At 42.5% G+C, this 19,798-nt stretch overlaps 1 protein-coding gene across 4 annotated transcripts; it reads right to left on the bottom strand.

Annotated features, from left to right (window-relative positions):
* Positions 1 to 331: 331 nt before the first annotated feature.
* Positions 332 to 18,756, bottom strand: LOC124131356. 4 transcript variants are annotated; one of them, XM_046494581.2, is made up of 18 exons: positions 18,607 to 18,756; positions 16,556 to 16,608; positions 13,345 to 13,496; positions 11,292 to 11,422; positions 10,804 to 10,939; positions 9,545 to 9,613; positions 8,979 to 9,091; positions 8,082 to 8,163; positions 7,103 to 7,270; positions 6,702 to 6,788; positions 5,999 to 6,093; positions 5,010 to 5,117; positions 4,293 to 4,353; positions 4,063 to 4,170; positions 3,427 to 3,491; positions 2,347 to 2,418; positions 1,126 to 1,295; positions 332 to 618 (listed from the first exon to the last, which is right to left on the bottom strand). In XM_046494581.2, the coding sequence occupies exons 1-18, from the start codon at positions 18,609 to 18,611 to the stop codon at positions 458 to 460; spliced, it is 1,836 nt and encodes a 611-aa protein (XP_046350537.2). In that variant the 5' UTR covers positions 18,612 to 18,756; the 3' UTR covers positions 332 to 457. The 4 variants fall into 4 exon arrangements, with proteins under 4 accessions (XP_046350537.2, XP_046350538.2, XP_046350539.2 ...); XM_046494582.2 differs by lacking the exon at positions 18,607 to 18,756 and adding an exon at positions 18,511 to 18,600; XM_046494583.2 differs by lacking the exon at positions 18,607 to 18,756 and adding an exon at positions 17,121 to 17,140.
* Between the last annotated feature and the right edge of the window lie 1,042 nt (positions 18,757 to 19,798).

Below are 19,798 nucleotides of genomic sequence, written 5' to 3'. Positions count from 1 at the left end.
TTAACAAATCAACACATTCCACTTGAACGCCAATTGTGTGTAGAGCGTAGAAACAGGGTGAATCGCGGATGGCATCGTGTAATGTTTTCAGATGAGTCCAGATTCAATCTGGGCTTTCTGGATAGGCGTGACCGTGTCCTAGCGAACGTCAACAGAAGGCAACACGACAGATTCAGGGTTATAGTTCCAAATGCCAGTGAAAAAAGTCAACCAAAATTTCACGAATTGGTGCACTTAATTTCTTTTCAACAATTTGGTAAAAATATATAGTGGAACAAAATCGAACCTCAGATGGTACACACAATAAATAATTATTCAATGGATGCCCTGAGACATTAAAAGGTAGGTGGTACCTTTATTGTATAGATTAACATAAATATATGTCAGTATTTAGTTGAGTGCGAGTGTTGGGTATAACACATGGCACTTAATATCCCTTCTGCATTTCAGTCAGCAGTTATCCCACAATATTAGGAAGCAGAGGCAGGTTGGGAGAGTTCTGTCCCGTGGCATCACCACCGTTTATCCAGTTATTGACGATCTTCTCTAAGAGACTTAGCGGTACTGGACCATTCTCCAGAATCTGACTATGGAAGTCTCCAATGTCGAATTTGGAACCTGAAATTATAAACAGGACATTCTTATAATGTATTTGTACGATCCACCATACAATTACAGATCGTTTGAATATAATGAATGTATTTCTGAATTCTCTGAATGCCGACAGTTCTGCTTTTAAGTACTGGTCACCCGCAAGGGCAAGAGTACACCTTTCTTTCCATGTTGATAAAGAATTAATGAGGACATTTGTGTGTTTATTTGTTGGTTGTTCAACGCCGCACTCAGCAATATTCAAGATATATGACGGCAATCTGTAAATAATCGTGTCTGGACCAGACAATCCAGTGATTGACACCATGAGCATCGATCCACGCAATTGGGATGCGATGACATGCATCAACCAAGTCAGTGAGCCTGACCACCCGATCCCGTTAGTCGCCTCTTACGACAAGCATGGGTTGTTGAACCTTCAAGGGTCTGTAGTCTTCCTTTTATGAAAGGGAATTCCCGATGATAAAATGTCAATTAATTAAATGCAAAGCAACGATAACATCTAGAACGAACCAAGTTTGTCAATAGCAGTTTGTCGCAGTTCCTTTATTTTAAGTTCTCCAATCTTGTATGCGCATGCCTGTCCGGGCCACGTGATGTAGCGGTCTATTTCTATCTCAATCTCATTCTGGCCCATCGGGGTGTGGTCAGCCATGTACGTGATCGCATGCTGTCGTGTCCATCTGGGTCATAATAGAAAACAAACATGAAGACATCCTAATATACACAGTTATTGACCATCTACCCGCTGACCGCCCTAATGCAGAATGGGACATGCGTCCATAGTACATGTACATCTACATAACCCTTGTATTATTGAGTGAGTGAGTGAGTTGGGTTTAACAACGCTTTAAACAGTATTCAAGGAAAGTCCGAAGTGATTCTCAGACGTTTACCACTTCAGTGAAACCCACGAGCACGGGTATGGTGCTGACAAACCTAAAAACATAATTGGAGCGAACCGGGATTCGAACCCATAATCAAAGGTTTAAGGACGTCGCCATATAAGTGCAATAAACTTCGACGCGACGTTAACACACACCCCCCCCCCCCCCCCCCCCCCCCCCCCCCCCCACCTTTCTCTGATACATGTACCGTCCACATGAACAAAACTCTCCATCCTGCTACGTCCTACTTCCCGACGACTACACTGTTTACCACATATAGTATGGGGCACTTCAGATTCCTGACGGGCGTGAAATGCAAAAATATTGGTGATAATTATATAGATAGATCACTGAAAATTAGTGATGACACCAGGTGTTCACGAAGAGGGTAAACATGTCTTTGTTTGTTTGTTGCCTGACGCCTCACAGGGGTGTTCCTGCCGTAAATAATGGTGTCTTTACCAGACAATCAAGTGATAGTGGGCCAGACAATCCAGTGATGCAATAGCGCGTTTACTGAGAGGTTGTTCTGCTTCAATAATCCTAGCAAAAACAGCAAACCAGTGGTTGGTGAAGATCTAATGACAGACATTGTTTTCTTTTCAGGTCTCATGCCCTCGTCCGACATGTCTCAATCCTTCTTCCATGACAGACGCCTAAATCATCACATTCATGCTCAGTGAGAGTGTATAATCTTTAACGATTAAAGAGACAGTTTACTGTCCCTTGTGAAATATATGTTTCCCGCCGCTTCCGACGTTGGTCGTCCATCTGTGGTATGCAGGTACATTACGATAACACTTCATGTCTGCTGGGCACATGGAAGACATTGTTGATTGGAACTCACCCAAAGTAATGTATTCCCGTGTCAACGACCAGTCTGCACGCACGGAATATCTCCTCCCCATATCGACCAAGTCTGAGAATTGGAAACGAAATTATTAGGACAACGTCACTGTATTGTTGAAGGTCGTACAGGAAGGCGGGAATTAAAGATTGCCCGTCCTCCTCGTCAAGCAATGATAATAGGAAGAAGAATAGTGAGCAAGTGAGTATGATGGCAATATGACGGCGGGGGACACCACTTTGCACGAATGTGGTGAATCGGGCTCGGAGTTTCGGCGTGACGAGTGGACGCTTTATCCTCTAGGCTACCCAACCGCCCCAATAATAATAATTATTGCCCAGCTTTGGCAAAAGCACAGTATCTTAAGCGACATGATCTTTTATTACCGTCCTCGCCATGCTTGTGGTTTTGATACAGAGGTCCATCCATGGTACGACCCGGAATATGTAGAGGGCGTCATGGGAAATGATAACTACAAAATTCTTTGGAATAGGCCCGTATACAGCCTCAGACCTATCCAGGACCACAAACCTGATCGTGTCCTTTTTGTAAATCAAATGAAAAGATTTCTATTATTGTATTTTATCTCCCTTTTTACACTAATGTGATTGACAATATTCAGGAAAAACATGGCAAATATGCAGACCTCGAAATGTCACGCTTGCATCCTATGTACCAAGTTGTCCGAACCCCCATTGTTCTCGGTGCCTCAGGTTTAGTACCTCTCACTCTGTTGACTGACATTGGGAGAGTACCCGGGTTTGCTTCCAGGAATACAGCCCTTCTGACATTCTGGGTAATGCAGAAGGTTGCAGTGTTGGGGAGTTTTCACATTCTCCGAAAGGTTCTGATTCGACTGTCTGGTCTGCATGTAGAGAGGGCTAGGGCCCTGAACTGATGACTGTGCCAGGATCACCCAAACCTTTGCTGCATTTATTTATTTATTTATTTATTTATTTAATCTCCAAATCCTCATGCTCAGCAATGGTTGCATGCGTTACCAAACTGAGATAGATACAATTGCCATTGTTGTTGGTCATGTTTATTTGCCATATAAGGTGTGACTTTTTTTATACTCACAGTTCGTTATCGTCTTTATAGATACCTAAATATTCTCCGAGAGATTCTGCGTACAGACCCCATCCCTGAAAAAGAAACACATCAAAATATAAGTTCCATGAAGGAGTCAGTCTGGAACGAGACATTGATCTGCAGGGAGAACGGTCTGGACAGTTTTGACTGAGTGGCGATACATTGCAAACCTCACGGCCAAATATCAACACCTGACTGATGAACAACCTCTCAATATTGACCCCAGAAGGAAACCAAAAGGAACGCGTTAAGAAGAGATGTTTCCAATGTGGACCACTTAATGACAAAACTAACAAACAGTCGTGTGTTACCACAGAGTGTCTATGTTCTTATCACGATATGCTCTGTGTGTTTTGTTGTTGTTGTTTTTTGTGTGTGTGTGTGTGTGTGTGTGTGTGTGTGTGTGTGTGTGTGTGTGTGTGTGTGTGTGCGTGAGAGAGAGAGAGAGAGTGAGTGTGTGTGAGTGAGTGTGAGAGAGAGAGAGAGGGATATTTGGGATGTACGCTTCGTAGTCATGAACTGTTAGACTGATATACATAATAAACTCGGAGTTTGCAGTACAACACAGTGTAATATTAAGTTTGATCATACTTGCTTGGATGTAGACCACACCCAGCTACTCACCTCAGTGTACGCCGTGTAAAACGGAAAGTGATAAGGAACGGCAAAATATTTCTCATATTCAATATTTCTCTGGAAGTCTGGCAGGCTGGCAGTGAGTGCGTACACGGACTGAAACGATGAGGAGTAGAAGGTATTCACTGATTAGGTGGCAGCAATTATGTTACAACATGTAGCTGGGTATACCATCTCTGAGAACGTGTTTACACTTTGTGATCATGTCAATGACGCACCTGTAGATGATGACCAGGAACTGTTTCATGTAGAGTCAATGCCATCATACTGAACGTGTTTCTGAAAGAAGATACATCGACAGAACTGAGCACCAGAACACACTTCATCTGTCATGAAGACATCACTATGATTCGTAAAGTACCAATTATTAGATGTTATTTCATATACGATTTTAGGTTCAATTTTTAGATTGAATCTGATGCAGCAACGAGTTTATTTTGAGCCAGCACTTATCTGTATATTAGGTTATTACGTTACCAGAAAATAACTCCAAGACAGGAGGCTAAGATCTCGACAAACAAACCCAGGATTATTTTTTTCAGTGAAGTCAGTTCCACTCGCATGAATATAATACTCTTGGGCATACAGATCTCCATCTAATGCTATAGCTTTCCTTACAAGTGTCAATTGTGATGTACACGCACTGTTCTTAAAGGTAGGCGTTTCAGAATATAGCAGGAGTACGGCAGGCGTACTGCAGTGCTCCATCAGGAACCAACACGTACGTTTTATGCATATTGTGAGTGGAGGGTGCTACGCTAGGGTAGGGTTTGCTTACCCTTGCCTTTGCATGTGTTTGTGATAGGTGCCTGTGATGGGACAGGATACGCTAGCCTGGTATCATCACAATTTCACAAACACATGGCTTATGATATAGTCGGAACCGGATACTGGACTCTGGACTCTGTTAATCACTTTTATTTTTGTGGACTTACGTTTCGTTTGGCCTTTTAAGGTTAACTTGGAATACTCCCTGACGTGATCCGTCCGCTGTCCCCGATACGTACATCCCCCCTGGTCCGTCGTTAGGCATAGCCTCCACACTAGTGAGGGAACAAATATTATAAATTTAATATTGTAACTTCTGTTGAGATAGTTTGCACAATTGAACACAAACAAACGTCTCAATAATCGCACTTATGGCGCGAGACATTCGATTGTCAGGAAATTATCTTAAACAGCTGACGTTTTAGCTGAAGAGACATTCTTCAGACATTCGATTGTCGGGAAATTATCTTAAACAGCTGACGTTTTAACTGAAGAATAACAATCAAAGACTCAAATTTCACTTTACATCACACTAACTATGTCATCTACAACTGCCGCAACAGCGACCACTTCTTCTAACATTTACACAAATCGCCAAAAAACGCCTATATCTTCATCTAGTTTCGATTTATAGTTGGTTGGTTGGTTGGTTTGTTGTTATACGCCGCACTCCGCAATATTCCAGCTATATGACGGCGGTCTGTAAATAATCAAGTCTGGACCAGACAATCCAGTGAATGATAGCATGAGCATCGATCCACGCAATTGGGATACGATGACATACATCAACCAAGTCTTCGAGCCTGACCACCCGATCCCGTTAGTCGCCGTTTACGACAAGCTTAGTCGCCTTTTACGGCAAGCATGGGTTGCTGAAGACCCATTCTAACCGGATCTTCACGGGTCGTTTCGATTTATGAATTGATTGGTAAGTGAGATACAATGATCACCGACTTGACGTGTCACATTCTGGCCTTGTGTACGACAATTACGACAGTTATGTATGGTTAAGACCGAAATGATGTAATGACAGATCCAGAGTTAGAATGACAGATATTAATGGGGAGCCAGTTCCATCTGTGGGACGCAATGCTGCCTCACAAGTTCAGCGACATATCATTGTGCATCAGTGTGATCCATAGTATAAATTCCTTACGTGACATTGAGGTTTGGTATATTCTTGAAGGCCTTCGACAACTGTGGGTATATTCTGTCATATATCATATATCGGTATTCCTTCAAGAGTTCATCCTAAAAAGGGAAATGCCACATTATTATTTCAATTTAAATGTCTTCATTAAAACTGAGTTCAACATATGAGTGAGTGAGTGAGTATGTTTTTACGCCGCCTTTAGCAATATTTCAGCAATATCACGGCGGGGGACACCAGAAATGGGCATCACACATTGTACCCATGTCGGGAATCGAACCCGGGTCTTCGGCGTAACGAGCCAACGCTTTAACCACTAGGCTACCCGACCGCCCCTCAACATATGAGCTCATGAAGTGAGTGAGAAGGATATTGACCTTGATGGCTTCCGAGGAACCTTTCATCAGCCTTTGTGGAATTCGAACCAGGACCTCTAATACACACTCGAACTCCTAAACTAGTCGCTGATAGAAGAGAGCGTAGCTTACTTTTTTATGCGTGCAACCTAGGGTATGTTTTAAGCTAAATATTAGAAAACAACTAAATTATTAAAATATCATATATCTAGGTTGTTTTATCTATTTTTCCAGAGATAGCGATTATTGAACACCATAGCCCCTAATGAGGCTACACATCTTCGTTAAATCCTTGATACAACCTGGGGTTATAAAGAGTCGATGTACGCTGTTCATAAATCGCCTACACTTACGGCACTGTTCAGGTGAAACTGGGGTTGTTCTTTCAACTGTTTGTAGAATTCCGCCACTGTTCCAGTGTAATTTCGTTTCCGCATTATCTAAAAGTAAGTCATTCATACAGGTAGTTTTATACTCGGATTGGGGATGTGCATATATTAGAGGCAGTTTGTCTTTTCACTTTTTGCACGTAGACCATATGTACCATGAGATTAGTCATAACGTTCAACATGTCTGAATTTCCTTGTGTCAAGTTTCCATGGCATTTAGTAATTTCCGAACTTTCTTGTGAGAACAATCATATCAAATGACTTTTACAAACCAAGGTACTTAAAACTCGTATTTATTACATTTTGTCTTTGTTTAAAAAATAAAATTTAACGTCATTATATCTTCTTTTTTTAAATTATCCTACTCTCTGTATCTCTGAGCTGATCCGCGCAACCTCCTCCTTGCCCTTCTGATGCACTTCCTCTGGGGTGAGGTCCACCGAGATGTGCCACTTGAGGCAGGCCCTGTACAAGTCTGTACCTTTAGGCAGCCCCAACACACCGTACGTGGTGCGTGTCTGGAAGATGTAGTCCTGCAACAGAACATGGCCCGTGACTTGCAGTAGCAGTACTTGGGGCAGCTGTCAGTCCGCGGGAATGAGTGATGTCAGTTGGTGTGAATGATTGACGTCAGTAGGTGTGAAAGAGTGACGTCGGTGGGTGTGAAGGAGTGACGTCAGTGTGTGTGAAAGAGTGACGTCAGTGGGTGTGAAAGAGTGACGTCAGTGGGTGTGAAAGAGTGACGTCAGTGGTTGTGAAAGAGTGACGTCAGTAGCTGTGAATGAGTGACGTCAGTAGCTGTGAATGGGTGACGTCAGTAGCTGTGAATGAGTGACGTCAGTAGGTGTGAATGAGTGAAAGTGAAGTGGGTTGAGGTGAAATGGGGTTAGCGTCAGGTCTCTGCGACATCATTGTAATCCACATCCACCCTTACAGCCCGCCCAACACCATTTGACAGCAGGTAATACAACCCAAAACTTTCAACTTTTTGAAGATCTGATGTCTCAACAAGCTATCAAGTTGTTTAAAAAGACACCACTGGAAAACATCCAAAGGTATACACATGTACATGTATTTGCATACGCAAACATTTTGGCGGTACACAAATTGATCACAAGATATTACATTACACACTTATGTTGAGAGTGGACAAAGTCGTTGTGTTGTGGACAAATATATATAGCATTGTCTATATCTTCCGTCAGATTATCGCAATGCATATTCAGGCCCATTCTTTTAACATGACGAATCTCAGCTTGGTAAGCGCCAAATTGAAATATTTTAGCTACCTAAGTGATTTTAGAAGTTCAAATTAGTTTCAATTGTACAAGTCTTTGCGTCTACCTGTTCTAGGTATTCCTTGATTCCCTTGAATGCTTGCAGCAGATTCACAACAGCGTGTCGACCACGAGTGCGCAAATCGTTTCTAGAAGTCAAAGAGAGAAACTACATGTATGAAGATAGCTATGCCAAACTACAAAACTAGGTTCCGCTGTAACCGGAATAGGAAGAGGGCAGTGTATCACGCTGTAGTCAGCCTCATTACCCTCGTCAAAATGTTGGTAGTTTCTTTATTTTTGCGACAAGAAAGTGTCTCTCGCAAAGTACCTGTTTAGGCTACATGGAAGTTGCATTATTTTAGATGTCATACGTCTTATAAATATACGTGTCATATCCTTTACTATTGTCGTCCGTAGCTCACCGTTCTGAACAATATTCCAGTTGTAATAGCTAAGTGTGGGCGGAAAGCCAAAGTGATACGGGTATTAGACGTTTACTACTTTTGTGAAACCCACGAGCACAGGTACTGTGAAGTCAAACCGAGAAACATAATCAGGGCCAACCGGAAGTCGAACCCACGGTTATAGCCTTCTGGCGTACTCAAGGGACGCAACTCCGCACAACGAATTGCGTCGCCTTAGACGACTGGGCCACCCGTGTCCCCGAAAGTGAGAGTTAGTGATAGGGTTAGAGATTATGTCATCATGTGTCACCTGAATGTGGAGTAAAGACCAAGTGACGCAGGTCGTAGATAGTTTCGTGAAACCCATGAGCACGGGTATGGTACTGACAAACCAAGAATAATAACAAGTGCACATGTGGGATTCGAACGCACTATCATTGAACTGTGGAAAGTTATCTTGCCGTCTGGCCTACCCGTGACCCACAGGTTGAGATACCGCTGAATGGTCATCATGTCATGGTCATGTGTTTAGTGTTCAGCTGTATCCTTTCACTTACTTGTCATTTGTGGAGATGGGCAGCTTGTCGACGTCAGTGGTGAATGGCTTGTAGAAGACTGAGGTCTCAGGGTTTGCCACCAGCAGCGGTTCAATCTGTCCTGGGAGTTTGTCCTGGAAGTCAGGTTATACACGTCGCATCAGATCCAAGACAGCTCATTGAAGTCACAATGACCGTTTTAATCATTTTCTGTATCTTTGTCGAAAGTTCTTTTCAAATAACAAAATTATTCCTCAAAATAAACACAAACTTCACGTATACAATCTTTACTTATTAATCGAATGCAATTTAAAAGTAACCGATGAATAGCCAATAATAATCTTTAGAGTTCAAGAGCAAGTCGCTTGCTTAACACGGATAACATATTTCATAACGTGACATAAAAAATAATACTGTCTGTTGCATGCTTTTAATATCAAGTTGAGGATCCGGATATACTATTTGCAGTAGCACTGGGAAAAGGCGTCTGGTTCTAGCCTAGATACATATGTGGTACCAATCAAATTCTTTAAACTACGATACAACGATTTGTTTTGCCTTGACGGTTGTCTTGTATGTGTTCTTACCACTGAGACTCGATGGTACGTATGTCCGTTCTTGGCCGCTTCCTTGAACCGTGTGATGTACTGCGTAAACTAGAACATGTTGTGTATATCCTTGTGTTAACTTTGACTCGACCGATGCTGATATGGCAAAAGATAACTCAAGAAACCACTAAAAGTTACAATACAATACAATAAATGAATATATGGTAATTTATCATTATCAATGTTAACATTCTACACAAAGTATATTTACAGGGATTTTAGCATGTTTGAAGTAACCGTTCATAGAATGTTAAAGCGTTTTCTTGAATTGAAATAATGATGTCGTTATTGCATTTACTTAAGACCATGAGACAATTTGAAGGGAGACACGAAGACGGACTTTAAATATTATACGATGTTAAATACAATATGTACAATGGCACCAGATCAGAGACTCACGACAAGTTTGTTTGTTGTTAACGGCGCACTCAGCAATATTCCAGCTATATGACGGTGGTTTGTAAATAATGGAATCTGAACCACACAATCCAGTGATTGGCATCGTGAGCATCAATCAACGCAAATGGGATACGATGACATGCAAGCTGGAGAACTATTCTAACCCGGATCTTCACGGGTAAGTCAGGCATTGATCGTATGTAACAGCTGCCTGTCAGAAATATATCATTGTTGCAAGGCGTTTTTCTTAAAAAATTCCAAGCTTACATATTTTAAATGATTTCCAAATTCAATCGTGTAGCAGAGGCTTACTTTGTCGCTAAATCATATGCTTGGCCTTGCAGTCAGAAAATTTAGTAGCTGGACATATAAAAAGGCAGATGCCATTCCGGCCATTCCGGGTAGTGAGCCGTAACATTGGATATAAATAAAGCACTTTCCTTAATCATAAGAAATGTCCGTAAGAAGTGACCACTGTACGATTCGTACTATATGATAAGCATCTGTCTTGCTATGAATCAGTATTAAACAGTGATGATACCAGGTGTTCGTAAAAGGTGAGCGTATCCTGCCCCATTGGTGGCACCCGTTAAAAACACATACAAAGGTATTATGATATCATTTGTTCACCTGAAAAAACACGGGAACATATGGCTCAAGTCAAATGCCAAGGAAATGCCATCGGTCATCATTTTTGTTACTGATGGAATGCTGCTCGACATGAAGGGAAAGTTGTCTATTGGAAAGATGAAGTCACCCCTCGCGTCACACAGTCTTTTGGGTAGCTTTGAACAACATTTAACAACGATTAGATTAACACCCAATAAACTCAAGCTTACCTTAGTCGGCCACAGTTGTAACCGGGAGAGGTATTTCTCGTAATCCTGTTTTGTTTCATATTTAAGGATGCGTACAGTGTATGCAGGATCGATCTGGTCGCCTTCTAAGAAGTTGAGGGGATTCAGGGGACCATAGCTGAAACAAGAAATTACACCGGCTGTCACACTTACACTGACTAGTCCATCCTCATTCTACCTGTTCGCAGCTCGTGGACACTTTATAACCAGAGCCAGTAGTACGAAGTTAATAATGACTATTTAAAGCCCCGAAACCAGAATGACAACTGAACCTCGCTGATCCGTCAAAGGAAGATGCAATCCACCAAACACAGTGAATGTCATGCTTGCTTATAATGTCATTGTTGGCCTTTAATGGCAAAGTTCCACAATGAATAAATTCAACAGATCGCCAAACGTAATTATCAAATATACTGTTACTCCTCGTATTTTAACATCTCAATTTGGCATCACATTAGGAACATACGTACAAGCGCCATTGGTGGTTAAACGAAACCGTGGACAGAGTGTCGTTAAACACTTCATGACTGTATTTCTCCGATGTCGTCAATGCGTCGATGCTGATGGTGGAGAGTCGGCTGATAAAGTCATCTACTTTGGCCTATAAATAAACAACAAGAACGTTCAGTTCGTATATCACATACTTATCATATTTCTTTAGTGAGGCAAGTGAGTGAGTGAGTGAGTGAGTGGATGAGTTGGGTTTAACGCCGCTTTTAACAGTATTCCAGTTATATCGCGGCTTGTCTGCTTAATGTGGGAGGAAAGCCCGAAGTGATGCAGGTCTCAGACGTTTACCACTTCGGTGAAACCCACGAGCACGGGTATGGTGCTGACAAACCTAGAAACATAATCGGGGGGGACCGGGATTCGAACCCGCAATCATAGGTTTCTGTCGTGCCCAAGGGACGCAACTCTGCACAGCGAATCGCGGCGCCTCAGACGACTGGGCCACCCGTGCCCCCTAGTCTGTTATAATAGAACTACAGAAGCACTGTATATTAAGGTTATGCAATTGTGTAAATATGTCGGCTTAATACTATTTGTTAGGAGATATATCTGTCAAAAGCATAAACACTATCTCATTTTGGAACAAAGACCATTTATTTCCAGTCGAAAAAACGTTGAGAACGTGTTTAATATATTTCCACAGAAAACCACCATCAGACATCATGCAGTGCTCAGTACTGAGCCCGTTTGACATCTTGCTGTATTTCCGTCAATCCATGAGGTTTTGTAATCTTGATCCACATGGCGTCTTCTGATCATTTAAGCTATACATGCTCCTCTCCAGGGGATGTCCCTGGACGTTTCCTTATGAGACGTCTTGCGCACAGACACAGTTCACAAATAACATGTCACGCATGTCGTTGTTATCCAAATCATGTCTGTCGTGTTTATGAATACTTGTCGTCACTTAGATAATATCATAACTGGCCTTCCATCTTCGCAGGACAACGTTGTTGATCTTCTTGTCCACATGACCATTATTCCACTGGAATAGGTGCTCTAGGTGTATCATGTAATATACAATGGAATTTTAGCCGCGTTGTCCATCGTACAATTTAATGTGCCAGGGATCATCTAGTCAACGTTTCGTCCTCGTCTCCAGTTATGACATACTGTAAGACCACTAGCAATATTCACCTCCCTCGTCTCTAGATATGCCATACTGGAAGACCACTAGCAATATTCACCTCCCTCGTCTCTAGATATGCCATACTGGAAGACCACTAGCAATATTCACTTCCCTCGTCTCTAGATATGCCATGCTGGAAGACTACTAACAATATTCACCTCCCTCGTCTCTAGGTATGCCATACTGGAAGACCACTAGCAATATTCACTTCCCTCGTCTCTAGGTATGCCATGCTGGAAGACTACTAGCAATATTCACTTCCCTCGTCTCTAGGTATGACATACTGGAAGACCACTAGCAATATTCACCGCCCTCGTCTCTAGGTATGCCATACTGGAAGACCACTAGCAATATTCACCTCCCTCGTCTCTAGGTATGCCATACTGGAAGACCACTAGCAATATCCACCTCCCTCGTCGATCTTGTCACACTTAACTTTCTCATCTCCGGATAGGCAATACTAAGGAACCATCTGGCCACACTCACCTTCCTCGACTCTAGGTACGCCATACTTGAGAACATTCCGGGCACACGAAGCTGTCTCGTCTCAATATACGCCAAACCTGGGGCGACCACGCAGCAACTTTCTCGTCACTGAAAGCGTTGGAGCGCCATACATGGGGATACTATCTCGTCAACTCAGCTACCTCTCCTCCAGGTACATCAAACTAACGTGTCATTTTGCCACACTCGCCTTCCACATCTCAAAATATGCCATGCTTTAGGTTTGCGATCATCTGGCCACACTCACCTTCGTCGTAAAGAGCTACGACATTCAAGGTGAGACCATCTAGTCACACTCAACCTCCTGAAGGTCATTAGGCCAAGCATCACCTTCTCGTCTCCAGGTAAGCCATACTTGAAGCCATTCCCGTAACACTCACCTTTCTCGTCTCCAAAGACACCATGCTAAAATCTTCTACTGTGTTGTCGTACGTGTGGACGCCAGTCTCCGTGGTAAACTCCGGGGAGTCCATTTCACGCCATCGGTAAAACTCGGCCTCCAGTGACCGCAGGTCATCGCCAGCTGATCCACCTGACATATTCCAATCAACAATAGTCTTAACGTATTCAGTTATTTACGCTGTGTATACTAAGAACGTTTCACTGAAAATGTGACGTGAAAGCTTGGTGACTAAAGAGTCCTGAAGACTTATCTGCAAGAGTACACTATGTAAAGCCTATTTGTAGTACAAGGTCACATTGCAATATTTGACCTATGGTGACACGTGTGTAAAAGCTCGTCGTTCAAGCCAATGTCATTCGCGGTTTACAATGACAAAGTGCCCTCTGGTTGTGTTTAGTGGAATGCATCAAGCTGGTTTTTGTTTTTGTTTGTTTGTTGTTTAACGCCGCACTCTGCAATATTCCAGCTATATGACGGCAGTCTGTAAATAATCGAGTCTGGACCAGACAAACCAGTGATTGATATCATGAGCATCGATCCACGCAATTGGGATCGATGACATGCATCAACCAAGTCAGCGAGCCTGACCACCCGATCCCGTTAGTCGCCTTTTACGACAAGCATAGTCACCTTTTACGGCAAGCATAGGTTGCTGAAGACCTATTCTACCCCGGAATCTTCACGGGTCTCATCAAGCTGGTGACAAACAGCTACACCTCACACGGCCGGGGTGTCTGATGTGTAAATGCCAATGAAATAGCACATGTTGTAGTTGTTTACGTGAGTCAATTCTGTTTACAAACATGTTCTTGTGTATCGTGTGAAAATGTACATTAAAATTACAATAGATTTCAAAAGATTATTTCCAAATTATACATCAATGAACTGTTTTCAAAATAATGGGATCAGATTCTGAATGTGGGATGCAAAACCGTAAATTGACAATGCATACATAATGTTATAGTGCAAACCATTTCAATACTTTTATTTAACATTTCATTTATCTTAAATACCTAATTGGTGCAACATATTTCAAAGTGCACCAAAATTCTGTGCCTTTTGTCTGTTTAATATAATCAGGAAACATTAGGCGTATCCCTTCTTATCATAAGCCCCTCCGGGAAGGACCCTTAATCTCCAGCGCTTTCTATAAATGTCAGTTAACACCTCCTCACGTCGCCGGATCTTACGTATATAAATACACGTGGCACAATGACCTTGCCACTCGTTATGTGATACCTCTGACGTGACATTGTCAGTCAGGGAGACGCGGCACTGATCGATTTGTAAAAGTGACAGGGCGGGTCTCCCCACCATGGGAACATTGGACCCACTCCCGGTGTGCGTTCTGTCACATTATTATCAACCTGTACCATTTCGACCTGCAACAATAAACATGGCTGCTGTCGTCTTAAACTTCCCCCCAGAGTTTTGTCATCCGTCATCACCCTGAGCTACCATCCGAGGGCCGAAACTTACGCTCTTGGACAATAGCATACACACCGCCAAAAGTAACGCGAACCACAGAAACATATAGAGAAGTATGTACGTTAGGAAGAGATGTTTCCTATGTGTACCACTTAATGACAAATCTAACAAGTGTAACCACAGTGTCTTTATTCTCGTCACAATATGATGAACGTGATTTCACTTTTCACGTCAATCCTGCACAAGACGAATGGCGCATCTGGAGTCATGGATCTATGACGTCACATGTGATGCGTATACGGGCGGCGGTTTACGCACATAATCGTATGTCCGTTACAAAACAGTATGTTCGTTTGTGCATCGAACCAATATAATATCTCTTGAATAAGAGTTATTCTATATATGATTTCAGCCGAATTTACTTGAAAGATTATAATGTACAATGTAATATATTTAACATGTGAAGTTCAGCTTGGTTCCCCAATTTCCGGAGCTGAGAGCTTAAATATATGCATGTATATCAGTGCCTAATCGTTGAAATGGTTAATTAAACGGTTTAATCAACCATTTCAACGATTAGACACTGGGGTCCGAGTGATCTAACATACTTAAACCATGTCCAATATTTATGGCACCTAAAATGCTTTAAAAACATTGTTTTGTGAAAGGTAATTTGAAAGATATTCAGGAACTCTATGCTCAACCGTGAGAACACTGTGTGAGTCGGCCCTGCATGAAGGACGTGAAATGTGTTCCCCGAGCCTTTCGCACGTGCACCTCGCACTTTGCCGATTTGGGTTATGAAATGCATGTCCCGGGGCAAGTATACCATTCATTTTGGACCAACTCGAGCACATTTATCAATCAACTAAATATTACTTGCCCATGTTGATGGGCCTATTATGAGCAAATATAGCCCTGATCAAGATAATAGTAATTATTTCTTTTCTCTCTGTTCGTTTCGTTGAACGAAAAGCTACAAATTCACAAGTACTGTACAATTACTAGAATGCATAAAGTAACATACTGTATAAATGTATAAATGCATAAAACATAATTCACAGTTCATAAAGGGATAAGCAATTGGTATTGATGTTAGTAAATATTTAGTTGTTAATTTCACACCCTTTCTCCCATGTCGCCGTGGCAGAAGACTACATTCGACAGCCTTCAGTGCGGACTTCGCGGGTTTGAATCCCGCTGGCGACAAACGTTTTTCAGGACATTGTTCAATCATCAAGACAAATGATAGGGGGCAAAAGAAGTTCCGTCATGGCCATGGTGGTGTTTAACTAACAATTCAGTCAGTTAGACCACGGTCAAAGACAAAGGAGCCATGGTTTATACGACATGATGGATATCGACACAATTTCTACGAGAAGTGCACACAGTGAAGTATGACACGACGCACCCGTGAAGATCCGGGTTGGAATTGGTCTTCACCAACCCATGCTTGTCGTAAGAGGCGACTAACAGGATCGGTTGGTCAGGTTCGCAGACGAGGTTGATGCATGTCATCGTATCCCATACTCATGATGTCAACCACTGAATTGTCTGGTCCAGACTCGATTATTTACAGACCGCTGGAATATTGCTGAGTGCGGCGTCAAACATGAAACAAACAAACCAGCATTGAGTTTTCATCGGTCAATACCTACCGGTGTGTGAAACAATCAATGCGAGCATGAAACGTACATGAACTGTCAATATATGTGAAATGTACATAAGCTGTCAGAATGACATATGAAATGAACACTCACCAGCTGACGGAGCCAGCTGTGTGGCCAGCACAATAACAGCAACAAGCACCAGGCTGGAAATGAAGCAAGCAAATAGACATTTGGCAGAAACTTTTAATCTGGACGCCGACATGGCTGCAGTGATCTGCCGAATGCAGTTGGCCCCACACTCCGAAATCCCTACTCCCTCTATCTGCCATCAAGGATGATAAGTCCCTTGAAATATAATAACGGCGTGCAGTGTATACAGTACATTACCCAGGGTGTAAAAGGCGTGTGCCACGCTTGTCAATGTCAATGAATGTTAATATATAGGTGTATCACTGGCGTCTCGTCCAGTAATCTAATACACGTTTACAAAGGGATTTAACACCGATCCAGGAAACATGTCTCACCTAGATGTCATCAATGCGCTTATCACAGCTGTGTCAGCTCGTGATTGGGAGAATTAAGAATTTAACTGTTAGTTGGTTAGAAAATGCACAGACATCACGATAACCACGTACAGCCTCGATCTGATTCTGCACATGAATGTGTCAGACGATAATCTCAACAACATGTCATAATATTTCAAATGAACACCGACCTTATTCAATGCCTTGCATGTTGGGTGCTGGATACTAGAGCACGTCAAGTTACGTTTATACGTAAAGCAAGCATGTGCCTAGTGCTTATCTATTCCCATAACCCCCCGGACCTCTGAAGATCCGGGGTAGAATAGATCTTCACCACCCCATGCTTCCCGTAAAAGGCGACTATGCTTGTCGTAAGAGGTGACTTACGGCATCGGGTGGTCAGGCTCGCAGACTTGGTTGATGCATGTCATCGATCCCAATTGCGTGGATCGATGCTCATGATATCAACCAGTGGATTGTCTGGTCCAGACTCGATTATTTACAGACCGCCGTCATATAGCTGGAATATTGCTGAGTGCGGCGTAAAACAATAAACCAAAACCAAACCCACCATCCCCAAGGAAGTAATGGACTACGCCACTCATGCATATTCACAGGGGTCAACTGTCAGGTCAACCTGCTTGTTAGCACGAGCTTCATGCACTGTTCGAGAGTGTCAGTGTGAATGTTGTAGCAATATCATCTTTCACTCCCGATCGAGGGTTACAGTCCCAAGCATATCCGAGTCGTGCTTTATCTATTTTTGAAACCGCAGACCCTATATGTCAAAATAAATTTTGAATATTTGTAAAATTCCGATCAAAAATAAATACATCGGCTCTTTGATCTCTATACGTAGGTAGACTCGACCGGCGTTTTGTCAATTCTTCGCACGTGCACACATTTTTCGTGATTAAAATGTCACTGGACGTTTTCGTTATGATTATTAACGGTAATGCTCACACATAAAGCACATACATAAAGAAATCAACACGATAATGACAAAGTCACAAAAACAAAGTCTAAAACACACTTCTCCCTAAACATATCATTGAAACATGTCGGAGAACAGTTGATGCTGTATCATTATGGTGTGGGTGAATGTCTACTACAGGCCATCTGTTGCACTTCATGCTTCAAAAACCTGGTATTAAATATCGACATATATCGATAAGCCTATCTACCACACTTATGCTACCTTTTCTAGCATACTCACTAAATAAGGTATGCCAGCTACACATATTGAAGTAGGTAGGCGTTTACAGAGTTGCATGAAGGGTGCGTGGTTGTTGTTTTACGCCGCAATTCAGCTATGCATTGCGGCCTGTTAATGGTGGGAGTATGCGCAACGATCCAAACAGTCGGGATGTTTGGACATATTCTACCCCCAATCCTCAAGGGATTAACTAGTCCTCCACCTTGGCTAGTCCGGGTTAGAAGTGGTCCCCATCAACCTATCCTTTTTCGAGGCGACGAAAAGAATCGGTAGCTAAGGTGACTGAGTGTCATAGTACCCCGACAGCCTGGAACGTTGCTTCTAAACAACAACAACAAACAAACAAACAAACAAAACTAGAGAACCTCATTATAGACTGTCGTCCTAATTCGCGGGCGGATTCTCAACCCTGGTGGTCACGACTCACGGGGTGTTTTCAACAAGAAATGGGGACAACGTACCTCATTCCGTGTCCATATGGTGGGGTATTCCGCACTTGACAGGTTGTGCGGGTCCCAGGTGACTGAGACCAGATGTTATTTAGTGCTATCGGGGTTAGGGGCCTTATCCTGGCATCTCTTCATTGGCGATTGGCTGGTTAGGATAGAACAGCTGTTTCCCGACAGGTAGAGAAGAGAATATTATTTATTAATATGTATTCATCCTAAGTCAATCCATCCATTCATTTATTGATTCAACGTCAAAACACTCATTCTTTCATTCCTTTCATTCATCCATTCAACCCAATTTATTTACTATGTTGTCGTTTACTTACTCTTTCTCTCACGAACTCATGTGTTTAATCATATACTTTGTTTGCGATTGCGTCAAAGGCCGTGCGCATGTATTGTTTTAGCGGAAGTACTCTAATCAGTGCTGATGAGCGGTGCTATTTGGTGTGTGATTGGATTAATGTAAGGTTGGATGAGGGTGAGGTGTAAACCTGACAGAGGACATTTTCTTTAGATATAAATCCACTGATGCTTGAGAGGAGGGGGGTGTCGCATTCATATTGAGTCGCATTATTGAATGGGGCCAGCGGTCGCATTCTTTTTGAGACGCATTAATTTCACGATTTACAGTCCATAGTTTAATCGCTTACTCAATCATTTACTCGGAGAGCGGAAGGTCCAGGGTTCGATGCCCGGCCGCGTCATACCAAAATATGTTAAAAGATGGTACTTGTTGTTACCCTTCCTGGCGCTCTGCATTAAGGGGCTAAAACAAGGACTGGTCGGCTCGGAGTCAGTATACTGTGTCTGAGTGGCGTATTCATGTTAAACTGCGGCATGGTATCTCAGTGGGCTTGTACTTTATAATCTGTATTAGTCCGGACTAGTTCAAGCAGCCACACACACACATGCATGCACGTCACTATATAAGTGCAATAAACTTGGAAGTGACGTTAAATCCCAGTTCACCTCACCTCACCTCGCCATTCATTCATTCATTCAATCAATCAATCAATCATTAGCCTTACATTCTTCAATTAATATTTTACTCATCTATCCGTTCACTGAATAATAATAATGTTTATCTTTTTCCATTTATATCTCCATCAACTCCAATGTAGGCACCTTGGAACACTTGTTACCCAGTCGGGGATCGATTCGCCTCAAACAAAAACACAGTCCAGCTGTTCAACCGCGTCAT

The sequence above is a fragment of the Haliotis rufescens genome, unplaced genomic scaffold (assembly GCF_023055435.1).
Source record: "Haliotis rufescens isolate VD_foot unplaced genomic scaffold, xgHalRufe1.0.p SCAF_1, whole genome shotgun sequence".
NCBI lineage: Eukaryota > Metazoa > Mollusca > Gastropoda > Lepetellida > Haliotidae > Haliotis > Haliotis rufescens.
The sequence above is the reverse complement of the archived record's forward strand: the minus strand, read 5'-3'. Positions and strand labels throughout refer to the sequence as shown.